General features: G+C 35.3%; 1 protein-coding gene across 1 annotated transcript in view; it reads left to right on the top strand.

Annotated features, from left to right (window-relative positions):
• NUP155 (nucleoporin 155) overlaps nucleotides 1-14521 on the top strand; it is an 83028-nt gene that overhangs the window by 60305 nt on the left and 8202 nt on the right. Inside the window, exons 19-27 of the mRNA XM_007951589.1 lie at nucleotides 2756-2853; nucleotides 4229-4359; nucleotides 7399-7590; nucleotides 8219-8357; nucleotides 9061-9196; nucleotides 9771-9924; nucleotides 10079-10183; nucleotides 10871-11025; nucleotides 13483-13612. Of these exons, the coding sequence (XP_007949780.1) occupies nucleotides 2756-2853; nucleotides 4229-4359; nucleotides 7399-7590; nucleotides 8219-8357; nucleotides 9061-9196; nucleotides 9771-9924; nucleotides 10079-10183; nucleotides 10871-11025; nucleotides 13483-13612 (1240 nt within the window). The remainder of the gene's footprint in view (nucleotides 1-2755; nucleotides 2854-4228; nucleotides 4360-7398; nucleotides 7591-8218; nucleotides 8358-9060; nucleotides 9197-9770; nucleotides 9925-10078; nucleotides 10184-10870; nucleotides 11026-13482; nucleotides 13613-14521) is intronic.

Here is a 14521-nt window from a genome sequence, read left to right as displayed (position 1 = left end):
TTTTCACGCAAATTCTTCTGCTAGTTGGGGTTTAGTCCACTTCAGTATCCTTCCCTTCAAGGCTCAGGGGTCCAGGATTATCTTCTGTGTCTGTGTAATTGGTTTCCCTTTTCTTTGCTGAAGAGGGTCTGTACAGTCTTTCTGCCTTGTCTGCCATCTTGCCGGAACCTCTCTGTTTTGTTTTGTTTTGAGATATAATTCACATATCATAAAATTCACCCTAACTGTACAATTCAGTAGATTTTAGTATATTCATAAGGTTACGTAACCATCAGTACTATATTTCGAGAACATAACAATTATCCCATAAAGAAACGCTGGACCTACCTGTTAGCACCCACTGCCCATTCTCCTCTTTACCAGTCCCTGGCAACACTGATCTGTTTTCTGTCTCTTTGGATTTGCCTATTATTGATATTTCTTTTAAATTGAATCATAGAATATTTAGTATCTCCCTATTAATAGATAATTAGTTGTTGTTTCTATTTTTTGAAGTTATAAACAAGGGACAAAGATAGTTCTGTTTACATATTTTTTGTACTTGTTCAGTCACTTTCTGATTAATTCCTTAGATATAGATTTATTGGGTCTAAGGTCATGTACTTTTTAAAAATGTTGATTTGTAGTATTGGATTGTCTTCTAAGAAGGATACACCAAAGCCTTTGGTACTTTAAATGTATTTTCAACAACATAATAAATAGATGTTTGCCTTTATTTAATCCAATTTGATAGTCTTTGTTTTTTAACATCAGAGTTTAACCCCTTCCCATTTTATTGGGATTAGTTAAATGTTTGGTCTTATTCTCAGTATATTGAATTTGTATTTTGTTGTATTTTTTGTTTGTTTCTCCCCTTCCCAATGTCCCTTTTTACTGAATTAATCAAGGCTCCTCTCAAACACTGGTTTAAAAGTTTTGCAAAACGTTCATAGACATTTTGTTTCAAGACACTGATTACAACCTTCTGCATACAATTTTTCTTCCTCTAATAATTAAATTCTCTCAAATACAAGTATCAGTCAGCATTAATAATTGTATGAAAAACCAAACTCATTGATGTACAGTTGATTACGACTCATAGTGAACCCTCCTTGGGTTTCCAAGGTAGTATCTCTATGGAAGTAGATTGCCTAGTCTTCCTTCCAAGGAGTGGCTGGTGGGTTTGAACTGCCAGCCTTCTAGTTAGCAGTCAAATGCCTTAGGCACTACACCAACAGAGCTCCTAATAATTATGTAAGATCTATAATCTTTACCTCTTTCTCCTGCCGTTTCTCCCTCAAAATCATCTAGAATTTTAATTGTAAGGTTTTTCTTTTCTTTCCTAACATGTTTTATGTGCTGAGACCAATTTATTCCAACCCTATGGGACGGAATAGAACTGCCCCATAGGATTTTCTAGGCTGTACCCTTTAGGGAAGGAGCTCTGGTGGCTCAGTGGTTAATACATTCATCTGCTACCCAGAAGGTTGGAGGTTCAAACCCACCAGCTGCTCAGTGGGAGAAAGATGAAACAATCTGCTTCTATAAAGATCTACACTCTCCTGTAGGGTCACTATGAGTTGGAATCTACTCGAAGGCAGTGGATTGAATCTTTAAGGGAACAAATCACTAGATTATTCTCCCTCAGAGCTATTAGGTGGGTTCAAACTGCCCACCTTTCAGTTAACAGCTGAGCCCTTAACCATTGTATTGCCATGGCTCCTTTTCCTTGCATAATGGTCTTCTAGTATATTTTTGTATGACTTTTATATTTAAAAAAATCTGATTTTCTAACAACATTAAAGATTACACATTGTTTATCCTGTAATATGCTTATTACTGTTTCAGTAGTCATATGTTTTTGAAATGAAAATCTTAATCTATATAATAATGTATGTAGTATATGATCTATAATGGACTAAATGTCACTTACCAGTAAAAATTCCTCCTAAAAGTTCATTATATTTTTCCTAGAATCCCTGAAGTTGGCGTAAGAGCAAAGAGATCGTATTTTTCACTAACTGTTCTTATTTGCTTGATTGTCTCAATGTAATTTTTTACAACAGGTTGTTTCTTTTATTTTGCCTTGAAATTTCCTAGTCTGTACAATGAGATTTTTAATAATACTTAAAGAAGTATTGTGAATATTCAGTAGGGTTAATACATCACTGGTGCTGGTAAATGCAAGTATTCAATAATACGAAGTTACTATCTATCTACTGACAATGAATGGTGGCTGTCTGGGTGGGCACAAAGGCTTAAGCATGTGACTGCTCTCTGAAAAGTTGACAGTTCAACCCCACCCAGAGGCACCTCGGAAGACAGGCCTGGCAATCTGCTTCCAAAAGGTCACAGCCTTATGAACCATATGCAGTGGTTCTACTCTGCACACATGGGGTTGCCATGAGTTGGAATGAGCACAAAGTGACTATTTTAGTTTGTTATCATTGATTTGCCAGTGATTATTTCAGTAGTTTAAAAATAAAAATATATTTAAAATATATTCTGGTCCATTTTTATGAAATGCCTAAAATAGACAAATTTATGGAGACCCAAGGTGGATTAGTAGTTGTTTCAAGTAGAGATAGAGGAAGTGTGATTGACTGTAAATGGGTAGGGAGGATGAAGATGTGCTAGCAGTAGATAGTGGTGAAGGTTGTATAATCTTGTGAATATAATAAAATACATTAAATTGTATGTTATCATGGTTGATTTGTATGGTATGAATTATATGTCAATAAGGATGATTAAAAAATGAATGACATTTCTGTTTCAGTACTACTGCTAAAGTGCAGCAGAGGCTGATAGGATTCATGCGTCCTGAAAATGGAAATACCCAGCAAATGCAGCAGGAGCTGCAAAGGAAGTTTCATGGTAAGTTATTGCTTCTGGTCAGTTAAATGTGCATAATATACTTGAAGGGAGGAGTCTCTATTAGTTGAACAGAAAACAGTGGACTTCTCTCAGTACAGTCTTGTTTGTATAATAGCCATTTTTTATTGAAATGTTATCATAGTGTTTGGGAGATGGGACAGTATGGATATTAGGGAGCCACATAAGACAATGATAATCTAACTTCCTACTTTTTCATTTATTTCCATAACTCTTTTAGCCCTTAACTTTTTTGCCCTTCCCTCACCACAGTGCACCATTTTTTAGAGATAAAAATGTAAAGGGAGTTAAAATATGAACTGAACTGAAGGGACCTGAAAAGATTTCATAATCCTCCATTATTCTAGGTAGGAATTATAATAATAATAAATCCCAATGGATAATGTAAATTATGCCTTATCCTTTAATTTTTTTCTAAGTTCTTTTGTCTTCCATTGCTTGAGCCAAATACTGTGCTTGACAGAACTTTCCTAGTTAAGACCCAGTCATTTGTTTTTGTCCCAAGCTCCTTTCTTCCCTTCTTGCTGGCCCTGGTTTACTGACCACCGTTTTGTAGCTTCATCTTTTTTCAGAACTGCTAATAATACATTAGTAAGGCCTTTTAAGGCTGGTACTCCAAGAACTGGTGTGAATTTGTATAAAGATGAATTTTAAATTACTGGTAGTATAAACTGAAATACCCATTTTGGAGAGCACTTTGATTATACACACAACTGAAACAAAGTTTTATGAAATAAGACATGTTTTGCACTCTATGTTTCTTTTCTTTTCTATTTTGTTTTTCTTCCTATTTGGATCAGGAGCGCTGTCTGGGCTGACTAAATTGATTTCATGAACACCATTGGGTGTCATTCCAGGGTTTGAGAAACTCAGTGTTAGAGTAACTTGACTGTTTTCTAGGAAACCTTTTTAAAGGGTATTTAATACATTGTAGTTTATAGTAGCAAATCACTGGCAACAATCTAAATACATTCCAGGTAGAAAATGGGTAAATAAAATTGTTGTATATTTACATAATAGAACACTCAGCCATTAAAATAAATGTACTGTTCTTATTTTTATCGACATGGTTATCTTAGTAAAATAGAAGTGAGTGGAAAAAGAAAGTTGCTTTTGAAAAACAAATTGTATATTATTAGAACCACAGCAATATTTTTATTGTGTTTGTGGACACACAACTACACACAAGCACATTTATATTAAAGAATAAAAACATGAACACAATTCACGATCATGGTTGCCTGTGGTGAGAAGAGAAAGGGAAAGGAACAATGAGGACTTTAGCTTTATTGTGTTTTGTTTTAGTTAATGAAGAAATAATTTTTAAAAAACATCATTAATTATATTTTGTCATTAGAGGCCCAACTGAGTGAAAAGGTTTCACTTCAGGGAATCCAGCAATTGGTTCGAAAATCATACCAGGCTCTGGCTTTATGGAAACTCCTTTGTGAACATCAGTTCACTGTCATTGTAGGAGAACTTCAGAAGGTAAGATTTTTAAATAAATAAATATAACACATGTTGATATGACTGTACTTAGTTGTCTTTTGACTGAGCTTTAATCTAACACTTGGATTTGAGAGGGAATTATTTTGGGAATCTTTTAGGTCATGATGATAAAGTTCTTATATGAGATTGGACAAATGTATGGTGACTTGAGGGAACCATTATATCAAAGCCATAAGTTTCTACAGTTTGAGAATGTTGTTGTTGTTGTTGTTATGTGCTGTCGAGTCAGACCCGACTCATAGCGACCCCTCCTTGGGTTTCTGAGGCAGTATCACTACGGAAGTAGATTGCCCCATCTTCCTTCCGAGGAGTGGCTGGTGGGTTTGAACCGCCAGCCTTCTGGTTAGCAGTCAAGTGCCTTAGCCACTACGCTAGAGAATGTTGTAGTGGTATGCAAATTAAATCGTACTCTACCAAGCATAGTTTTTGAAACAATGGATTGTAACCTTTATTTGGAACAGAGTTCCCTTTGGGACTTAATGAAAATTTTGTACCTCCTCATCCACACACAACACATTTTGCATGTAATTTTAAAGGGTCCAATAGCCTAAATCAAACACCCTTCTTTGATTTGTTTTAACCACAAAAAAAAAGATGTTCATGATTGTGGGAAGTGATTGATTTATTTCTGCACTGCCTTCATTTGAATCCTTTTTAAGAACAGTGATAACTGTCTTCCATTTAGATGTAGATGTAACAGTTGAGGGAAACATACACCTGCCTTTTATTTAATTACGAATATTTTCAGTAGTGCAAATTCTATAATTAACACCCATATGTACTTTACTCATATTCAACATTTTTAAGGTTTTATCAAATTTGATTGATCTTCCTCTTTTATTTGCTCAGTCATTTGAAAGTATACTCCAGGCATCATGTCATTTCACTCCTACATAGTTGATTATGTATTCCTTAAAGTAGACATTGTCTTCAGTAACAACAATGTTACAACACTTAGTAAAATTAACAGTGTTTTTTTGGTAACATAAAATCCAATATGTAATGAAATTACTCTGATTTTTTTGAAAATTTCTTTGTATAGATTCATTTGTTCAAATCAAGATCTAAACAGCTGCCTTCACTCATTGAATTTGGAGGTTGTCTCTTAAATTGTTTTAATCTAGAAAAATGCTTTTTTTTTTGTCTCTCTCTTTTGCCTTATAGAAATCATTAATCCTGTAGAATGTCCAACCTGATACGATTGTGCTTTTGACTTCCTTGTAGTCTCATTGAACTTAAACTTGTTCTGCTGTCCCCTTGTATTTCCTGTGAAGTGAAGTTAAATCTGTAGAGGCTTGACTAGGTTCAGCTCCATTTGTTTGCAGAATAGAAAATTTCATAGGTAGTGGTGTGCATTCCAGGCTATACCAGGAAGTACACAGTGTTTGGATGTCCTACTTTAATTATGCTAAGACTGATCACTGGGTTCAAGTGATTTCTAATCCTCCCATTTTAATATTCTGTCGGATATATATTTTTTTCCCAGATACTCTTTGTGTGTGTGTGTGTGTGTGTGTGTGTGATTTGTGTGAAAATTTACAGAGCAAATTCACTTTCCATACAGCAGTTCACACACACTTTGTCCCATGACATTGACCACAATTTACCACTATGCAATACCTCCCCTCCCACTCTTCCCAACAGTTACCCTCCCCTGTGTCCATCTCTCCATACATTCCTGCCCCCTGAGCTGTCTCCCTCTACATAAACAACCCTTCTTTCTCCCATGATTGTTCTCTCCAAGGAGTGTGTCTACCTCAGGTAAATGTTCAACTCATATGCCTATCTTTTGTTTGGCTAGAAGCCACAGGTGTGGGTTCAATTCTAGACCTGAAGGGCAAGCAGCCAGGGGCCATAACCTCAGTGGTTCCACCAGGCTCTATCAGACCAGGAAACCTGCTCCCCCCCTTTTTTTTTTCCTCCAGATGATTTTGAGTTTGTTCCACATTGTTCTCCCTTTCTATCCAGGATCTCCTACACAGATCCCCCTCGGAGTAGTTGCTCTGTGGGATTTCTTATCCTCCATTGATAATCATTGTGTGAATAACTTATTTTATTTGGGATTACAGAATAATGATTTTTAAGTCTATCTTTTTTTCCACATTTATTAGCTGTAGTTCTATTAAAAAAACAACTTTGCCCTATCATCTTGGGTTATTAGATGCTTTATTCATTACTGTAAGTACCGTTTTCAAAGTTAGTCAATAATCAATCCCTTCTTTCTTTCCATTAGTGTACAATGAGTAGTTTCAATGGTAGTTTTGTCCCTTTTAAGTGTGTATTTTTTTGTTGTTTAAAAACACAAATTAGTATGCTTAATTATGAAAACTTTTCTTTTCCATGCCAAGAAAAAAAAATTATTTTTGGTTCTTTTGAATAATAAATACATTATAGGTAACTTTTTAACCTACGCATCTTCCAAATGTCTTCTGTGTATCACCAATTGTTATGTGAGAGGAATGCAAGTTAAAGATTAGCTGAAAATTTTTAAATATGATTGGATATTTGCTGAAATTTAGAAAGCACAGTAAAATCACTTAACATACTGTTTCACTATAGTATAAATCACCTCAATACTTTGGAACTCTATTTTAACAAGGAGAGATTTGTTCAAAATGCAGGCAAAACTTCAGTTTTAGAAAGACTTGAATAATAAATTCTAACAATATTTAGGAATAATGAAAATGTAAGTCCAAGAATTTTAATACAGCCAAGTGTTTGTTCTTCCTTGATAATGACTAAAGAAGTTAGGAGACCTGGCTGTAATTTTAACTCTAATTGGGCTTTTTTCCTCATATAAAGTGAGAGATTTAGATTAGACTTTCTGTGGGTTATTTCCAATTCTATGTGAGTTGGCAAAAACTTGTTAGTTTGTATTATTTAGTGTATTTTTTCTTTTGAATTATAGAGGCTGTCAATGTGAGGGTTAAGTTACTTAGGAGAATTCATTCTGTGTGGTAATGTGATATTGCTATATTTATGATAGGAAAGAAAAGGGATTTTTTCTTGCATTTCTAGGAATTCCAAGAGCAGTTGAAGATCACCACCTTCAAAGATCTGGTAATCAGGGACAAAGAACTGACAGGGGCATTAATTGCTTCTCTTATCAACTGCTACATCAGAGATAATGCTGCTGTGGATGGTATTAGTTTACACTTACAGGACATCTGCCCACTGCTGTATAGCACTGATGATGCAGTGTGTTCTAAGGTATGATGCTTTGCTACCTATTTTAAGTGAGTCTTGGAGGCATCATGGTATGATGAAAAGAACAGGAGAGTGAAAATCAGGAGCCACCTACTTGTACTTACTGTATGATCCTAGATGGGCTTCTTGCCCTCAGATTCTTCATCATGATCTTTTAAAACCCAGCTATAGTCTTAAGTCTTTCATAATTATAAATTAATGTCATGAATCTTGGATAAAATTTCTAACTATATTACAAAAGCAAACAAAGAAGGGTTGAACATGTCTGTCTCCTTAGAAACTAAGGAAAATCACTAAAACTTTAAGTTTGTAATGAATTAGACTTAATGGGGCAATTTTTATTGATCCTTTCCTACAGGTGGAAAAAAATTTTAAAAATCATGGACTGCCTGCTGACCAATAATGTATTCACTAGGCAAGAGATTTACCAGACAAAACATATAGGAATAGCTAGGATTTTTTTTGTCAAAAACTTTTCTACCTAAAATTAAGAAGTAAGTTTGTAGCATTTTTTTTTTTTAATGGAAATAACTTGGCTGTAAATTTAGACATAGACTAAAAATTATGTTGAGAGAATCACATATCTGTTTAGTTTTATGTCTTTATAAGTTCTCATCTCCTCTGCTTCTAGGCAAATGAACTGCTTCAGCGTTCCCGACAAGTTCAAAATAAGATTGAAAAAGAAAGAATGTTAAGGGAATCCTTAAAGGAGTATCAGAAAATCAGCAATCAAGTCGACCTTCCCAGTGTTTGTGCTCAGTACAGACAAGGTGAGAAACAAAATGTTCTTCATACCTTCTTAACTCGAAGAGCAAATGAGAGTGTGTGAACAAAAGAACTGCATGATGAGGGGCATGTTACCAGAGACAAATCTTCCTTCAACTACTCTAGCTCAAGTGATGTGACAAAGGAACATCATTGTGTTGTGATATTTGGTAACTACCCTGGCCTCTGAGAAAACTATACTGATGTCTCTGTATCCTGTCATGTCATTTCTTAATATTGGAATTTCATATTCAATCCATTTAAACTATATTATTTCATTGTTTTCCAAGTTACGTTTATTTCTAAATTGCTTACATATTTTTGACTATATAACATGACTTCTTAAAAATTCCTTTAATTCAAATCTAACATAATGTAACATAATAACTGTTAGCATAAATAGAATTTTGAATCCCAAGATTATTTTTTTTCCCCCAAAAAAAGGAACTAAAGCCCTCATCTAGTTATTTTAATAGAAACTTTTTTTTCCCAGTGAAGAAAATGTGTGATAGTTGCCTTTTATGCATATTAGTACCTAATTCTTTGGTGGAGTCATTAGAAATATTTTATATGATAATGTTACGAGGGTGACTAATGTGCAATGGAGACATGAGAGCCTCAATCAGTGTTTTTAATATGCCAGCTAAGGAAATACATGTCCAGTTTAGCAATAAGCCATAAATCTTTGTTCTTTTTCTTTCCCATTAGTGCGTTTTTATGAGGGTGTGGTGGAGCTCTCTCTCACTGCTGCAGAGAAAAAAGATCCTCAGGGTCTTGGACTTCATTTCTATAAACATGGAGAGCCAGAAGAGGACATAGTAGGACTTCAGGCTTTCCAAGAAAGGTGAGTTGTATTACCTTAGCAGATTGTCACCTTATTTTAAGATTAGTATTTTATTCCAACAGTTAACTTTTAAATGTTCACAAAGTAATAGAGGCTGTTGAGGGCAAAAATGTACGTATGTTCGGAAAAGAAATATATAGCCTAAGTAAAATAGGGTTTCTTGTTACTTTTTTTTAAGGAGCTCTGGTGGTGTAGTAGTTAAAGCATTAGCTGCCAACCATAAAGTCAGCAGTTCAAACCTACCAACTACTCCACAGGAGAAAAGTGAGGCAGTCTGCTTTTGTAAAGATTTACAGCTTTGGAAACTCTGTGGGAGTCACTGTGAGTCAGAACTGACTCAGTAGTAGTAGTAGGTTTTTTGTTTTCCATTCCTTTTTATGTCTTCTTCCTTTTGTGTTTACAAGTCTTCTCAAAACCTCTTCATCTGAAAAACATACCTGATATACATTCTTTTTAATAGCAAATACATTACATACATTCTCCAAAATAATCTCCAGGTTTTTATATGTATTCAAATTAGATAACAGAAATAACTTGCTATCTAAATAATGTCATCCTCTTCATTCTTTTTCAGATTGAACAGTTATAAGTGCATTACAGATACACTTCAAGAACTGGTAAATCAAAGCAAGGCTGCTCCTCAGTCCCCCAGTGTACCCAAAAAACCTGGTCCTCCAGTGTTGTCCTCTGATCCCAACATGTTGAGTAATGAAGAAGCAGGACATCATGTAAGAAGTATAACATGTTTGCTTATAAAAATACATTGTGTTTAGAAGTTGTATCTCTGGGAAGTTACCACTTAAGCATTCTTGATTTCTTGTGAGGGGTTGTGATGCCCAGCAACTACTTTTATGCTGATTTGTAATCTTTTCTTTATTTCAGTTTGAACAAATGCTTAAATTGGCTCAACGATCCAAAGATGAGCTTTTTAGTATTGCCCTCTATAATTGGCTAATACAAGCTGACCTTGCAGATAAACTACTACAGGTAAAGAATGTTTTATTCTTTTTTTCATTCCAGTATTATTAATTTCTATTTTGTAAGTAGCATAACTCAGTGAGTTAAAGACACACATAGTTCTAGGAAATTCATTTTCTCATCCTGTACCTACCATTATTTGTTAGTGTAAGGCCACATAGTTGAGCATCTTCTTGGTGAGTAGAGTAGGCTCTTGCTCTAATTTTCTTATTATTCAGAAGTTGGTTTAGAAGCTGATAAAGTCTCAGGTGGGAATTACAGTATTATTAATTAGGAGATCTGAACTTTGTCTTAGCTCTGCCACTAAGTCCCTCTGTGGCCTCAAGTGTGTCATTTCATTATCTTAGTTTCAGTGATTCCGAATCATGGCATTTGGTAGGGTGAATTCATGGCATTTGGTAATTCCAGAGATCTGTGTGAGCTCCGAGTCTAGGGATCAATAGCTGTGTTATCCAAGTTGATTAGAAGTTTTTGTTGTTGTTGTTGTTCTGTTGGAACTGTCTTAAGAACTCTTGTTAACTATGGTTAAAAAAAAAAAAATCATGATAAGAAAATTGTCCTCTCTTACTGAATAATATTACATTTATGTATTCATAAAGCAAGACACATTGTATTTGTCTTAAAAATGTTGCACTTATTACATAAAAAGCAAGTAAGTGGTTGGAAAATGTTTCTGAATGACTGTACAATTTTCAGATTGCTTCTCCATTCCTGGAGCCACATTTGGTCCGAATGGCAAAGATTGATCAAAACAAAGTCCGTTACATGGATTTACTCTGGAGATACTATGAGAAGAACAGAAGTTTTAGTAGTGCTGCTCGTGTCCTGTCCAAACTGGCTGACATGCATAGGTATGGAAAATCATGATTTCATTGTAAAGAATGACTGATAACTGAATTATGTCTAGACTTCAGAAATTAAATAAAATCTCATTCAGGTATATATATGTGGAATTTGTTATGCTTCTGCTTGGATTTACTTAAACAGTTTTCTTTTTTATTTGCTTAATTTTCAATCATGTTTGGAAAGTACTTAAAGAATGCTCCTTAGATCATTTCCATTCACATTATCTTCTGATTTCTTTTCTTTGCTATTTGTAATACACTGGGGATTGGTCAAGTTAGGAAGAGGAGACTGTTGAGGTAGAGCTGTTACTAAACCAAGTTGATCGAAATGGTTGCTTGAAGAATCCAGATATGGCTAATAGCAGGGATGTGTATGAGTGTGTGTGTGTGCATGCACATGTGTGTGCATGCTTATACACCTTTGTTACTGTATATGTAGACCCAAGGCATTTTTTGATTTCTTGCCCTCCTTGGTCACAGTACTCACTTGATTTTTTTTTATTTGAAGAGAATCCTAAAACAAGTTCCTGTCACATTTATTTAGAAGATGACTTATATGTAAAGGACTTTTCATTTCTTTACCATTGATGTAATAAAAGGACAGGCAAAGGAATTAAGCTGTTAAGGGCCAAAAAGGCCTTTGGTTAATTCATGGTTTATATCATTAAGAATCAACAACAGTACTAAGTGTTTAATTCATTGTGGCTATTTATCTTAAGGTTATGTAGTTTATCCCTTCATCTAGTGCTGAGTACCTCTTATGGACTGTACTTGCCTAGGTGTGGTGACTCTGCCCTGACCTGGTCATCAGTATCTCATTTCTCTATGACTCTTGTCATTCTCCCCCTATTTTGTCCTAGATACCATTACGCTACAAATCTTTTTGAACCATTTTTATCATGTTGTTATTGCATAAAATTCTAGAGTGGCTCTTAATTGCCTATCATTTCAAATATATATCTTTTCCTTTAGTATTTATTTACCTTTTATCTTGTCATAAAAATTATATTCTTTTTATAAAATGTTCAGAATGTTTCTTTTAAGAGCCTCCATTATCTGAATTCACTTCACACCTAATTGCATACCTCATTGCAACCTGATTTCCTCATTCTGTTTCCTTCTTCTGTGAGACAGATGCCCTGTCCATCCATCCTTTAGCTTTCTGCTTATTTTCTCTTCCCACAACAAATTGTTTCCCCAGCTCTTGCATTGCACATTGCTTTCTCACTACATTCTTTTTGCGTACATAGACTGCACCAGATACATTGGCAGCCATAGAATGTTTCATTTTAAATAACTTGCAGCTATTACTCATTACAAAATGTTTGGTTGAAGTGGAAGTTTTTAGATTTCAGAAAGGAAAAACATGGGAAATAGGACTCCTAGAAGTACAGAGTACTGTATGTGCAACTTCAATAGCTCATTAACTCGTACACACTTGTGCTTTCAAACAGCAAAAGAAAGGAAGAAGAGTTATTTTTCTTTTAATTTCTTCTTTGGAAAGGGAAAAATATAGGAATTAGCTCCTATAGGACAGGTGAGGCCTTACTGTAAAAGTAGAAAACAGCCAATTTTTCCTGATGCCAACTGGAATTAATTGGAGGATCAAAAGACATATTTAATACTGGTTGATCTGATAACTTGCCAACAAGTTATAAGCTGTTTGTTTGCTTGCCTGCCTGCTTATCTTTAATGCCAAGTTCCTTTACAATATCAACGAACCAAGTCTGGGAGAGTGAAGGGATTGGAAAGCCAACACGGAGGTGGATATGTTGTAGGGCTCTCTGAAACATCTGCCAGTCAGCCAGCAAAAAAAGGTTTTTGAGCATTTATTATGTTAAGGCATGTGGGAAGCAATAGTGAACAAGATAGATATAGCATCCCTGCTTCCAAGGAACTCACTTTCTAATAGGTAAATACCAAAAACAAAAACATAAGGCAAAGAAATGAGTTCTATAAATATGATAATGTGGTAGGAAGTGGTTGGGAGTTGCTTTAGTTAGGAATGGCCGGAGACAGCCTCAGAGAAGGTGTTCTTAGAATTGAGACTTGAGTAAGAACCGGAGGAAGGGTGATTCTAGCAGAAGGAACAGTCTTCACAAAGGCCCTATATCAGACTCCAGTTCCGTACTTGCCTTCTTACAGGATACCTTCTGACCACGTGTAGCTTCCTGAACTGCAAATAATGAACCAGTTTCAAACTCTTTTAAATGTCATATTTAAGATTGGGCCAGTGTCTTACTGTCCTTCCTAGTGTCTTGGAGGTTTGATACTAGACGTAAAGTAGTAATTTAAATTTAAAATAGTAAAAGCTGTTAAGGAACATGCTTATTTAAATTTTTTCAAGTTTTAAATAGTCTTTATATTCATTTGGTTAAAGTAGTATATCCTAATTAGCATATTTGTATCTCAGAGCTTTAAGAATTCATGTAACTGAAAATAAAAATTCCCTCCCCCCATTAGCACAGAAATTTCACTTCAGCAGCGCCTAGAGTACATTGCTCGAGCCATTCTTAGTGCCAAAAGTTCCACTGCCATTTCGTCAATAGCTGCAGACGGTGAATTCCTTCATGAATTAGAAGAAAAAATGGAAGTAAGTACTAAAGACCTTAAGCTATGTCCACATTGAATTGTATCTGAATAGTTATTTCACTTTCCCTTCCTCTCCTGTAAGTAATAGGTATATAAAACTAAAATTCACTGCTGTCGAGTTGATTCCGACTCATAGCAACCCCCTTAGATTTCCAAGGCAGTAAATCTTTACCGAAGTAGATTGCACGGTCTTGCTTCTGCAGAGTAGCTGGTGGGTTTGAACTGCCAGCCTTCTGGTTAGCAGTCAAGTGCCTTAGGCACTATGCTACCAGAGCTCCCTATTATATGTTTAGGTATGCATTTTAAAAAAGATTTTAAGGATATAAGCACTTGGGTCATAAAAACACTTATGTGATTTAATTTTTTTCTATGGCATTCTAAAGGTTTATTCCAACTGTTCCAACACCAAGCTGGCCATATCACATTCATTATTTATTGTAGAAACCAGTTAGTAGATATATTTAGGGTAGACTGGAGCTCTGATAGTATAGTGCCTAAGGCACTTGACTGCTTGCTAACCAGAAGGCTGGTGGTTCAAACCCACTAGCCACTCCTCGGAAGGAAGATGGGGCAAGCTACTTCTGTAGTGATACTGCCTCAGAAACACAAGGAGGGGTCGCTATGAGTCAGGTCCGACTCAATGGCACATAACAACACAGCAACAAACTACTTTAACCGAGAAATCCCAAAATAGGGTCCATATACTAAAGTTTATTTCTCATTCATAAAAATCCACAGTGGATGTTCTTGTCAGGTGGCTTTCCTCCATGAGATTTATAAGGAACCCAAGTTCTTCCTATTTTCAGGCTCTACCTTTCCCTAGCTCTGGGAATTGATGGCATACCGATTGAGATATTTCAACAAACAGATGCCCCATTGGAGGCACTCACTCAGTTATGCCAAGAGATTT

Source organism: Orycteropus afer, unplaced genomic scaffold (genome assembly GCF_000298275.1).
Source record: "Orycteropus afer afer isolate SDZICR_OR568_19922 unplaced genomic scaffold, OryAfe1.0 scaffold00300, whole genome shotgun sequence".
Lineage (NCBI taxonomy): Eukaryota > Metazoa > Chordata > Mammalia > Tubulidentata > Orycteropodidae > Orycteropus > Orycteropus afer.
The sequence above is the reverse complement of the archived record's forward strand: the minus strand, read 5'-3'. Positions and strand labels throughout refer to the sequence as shown.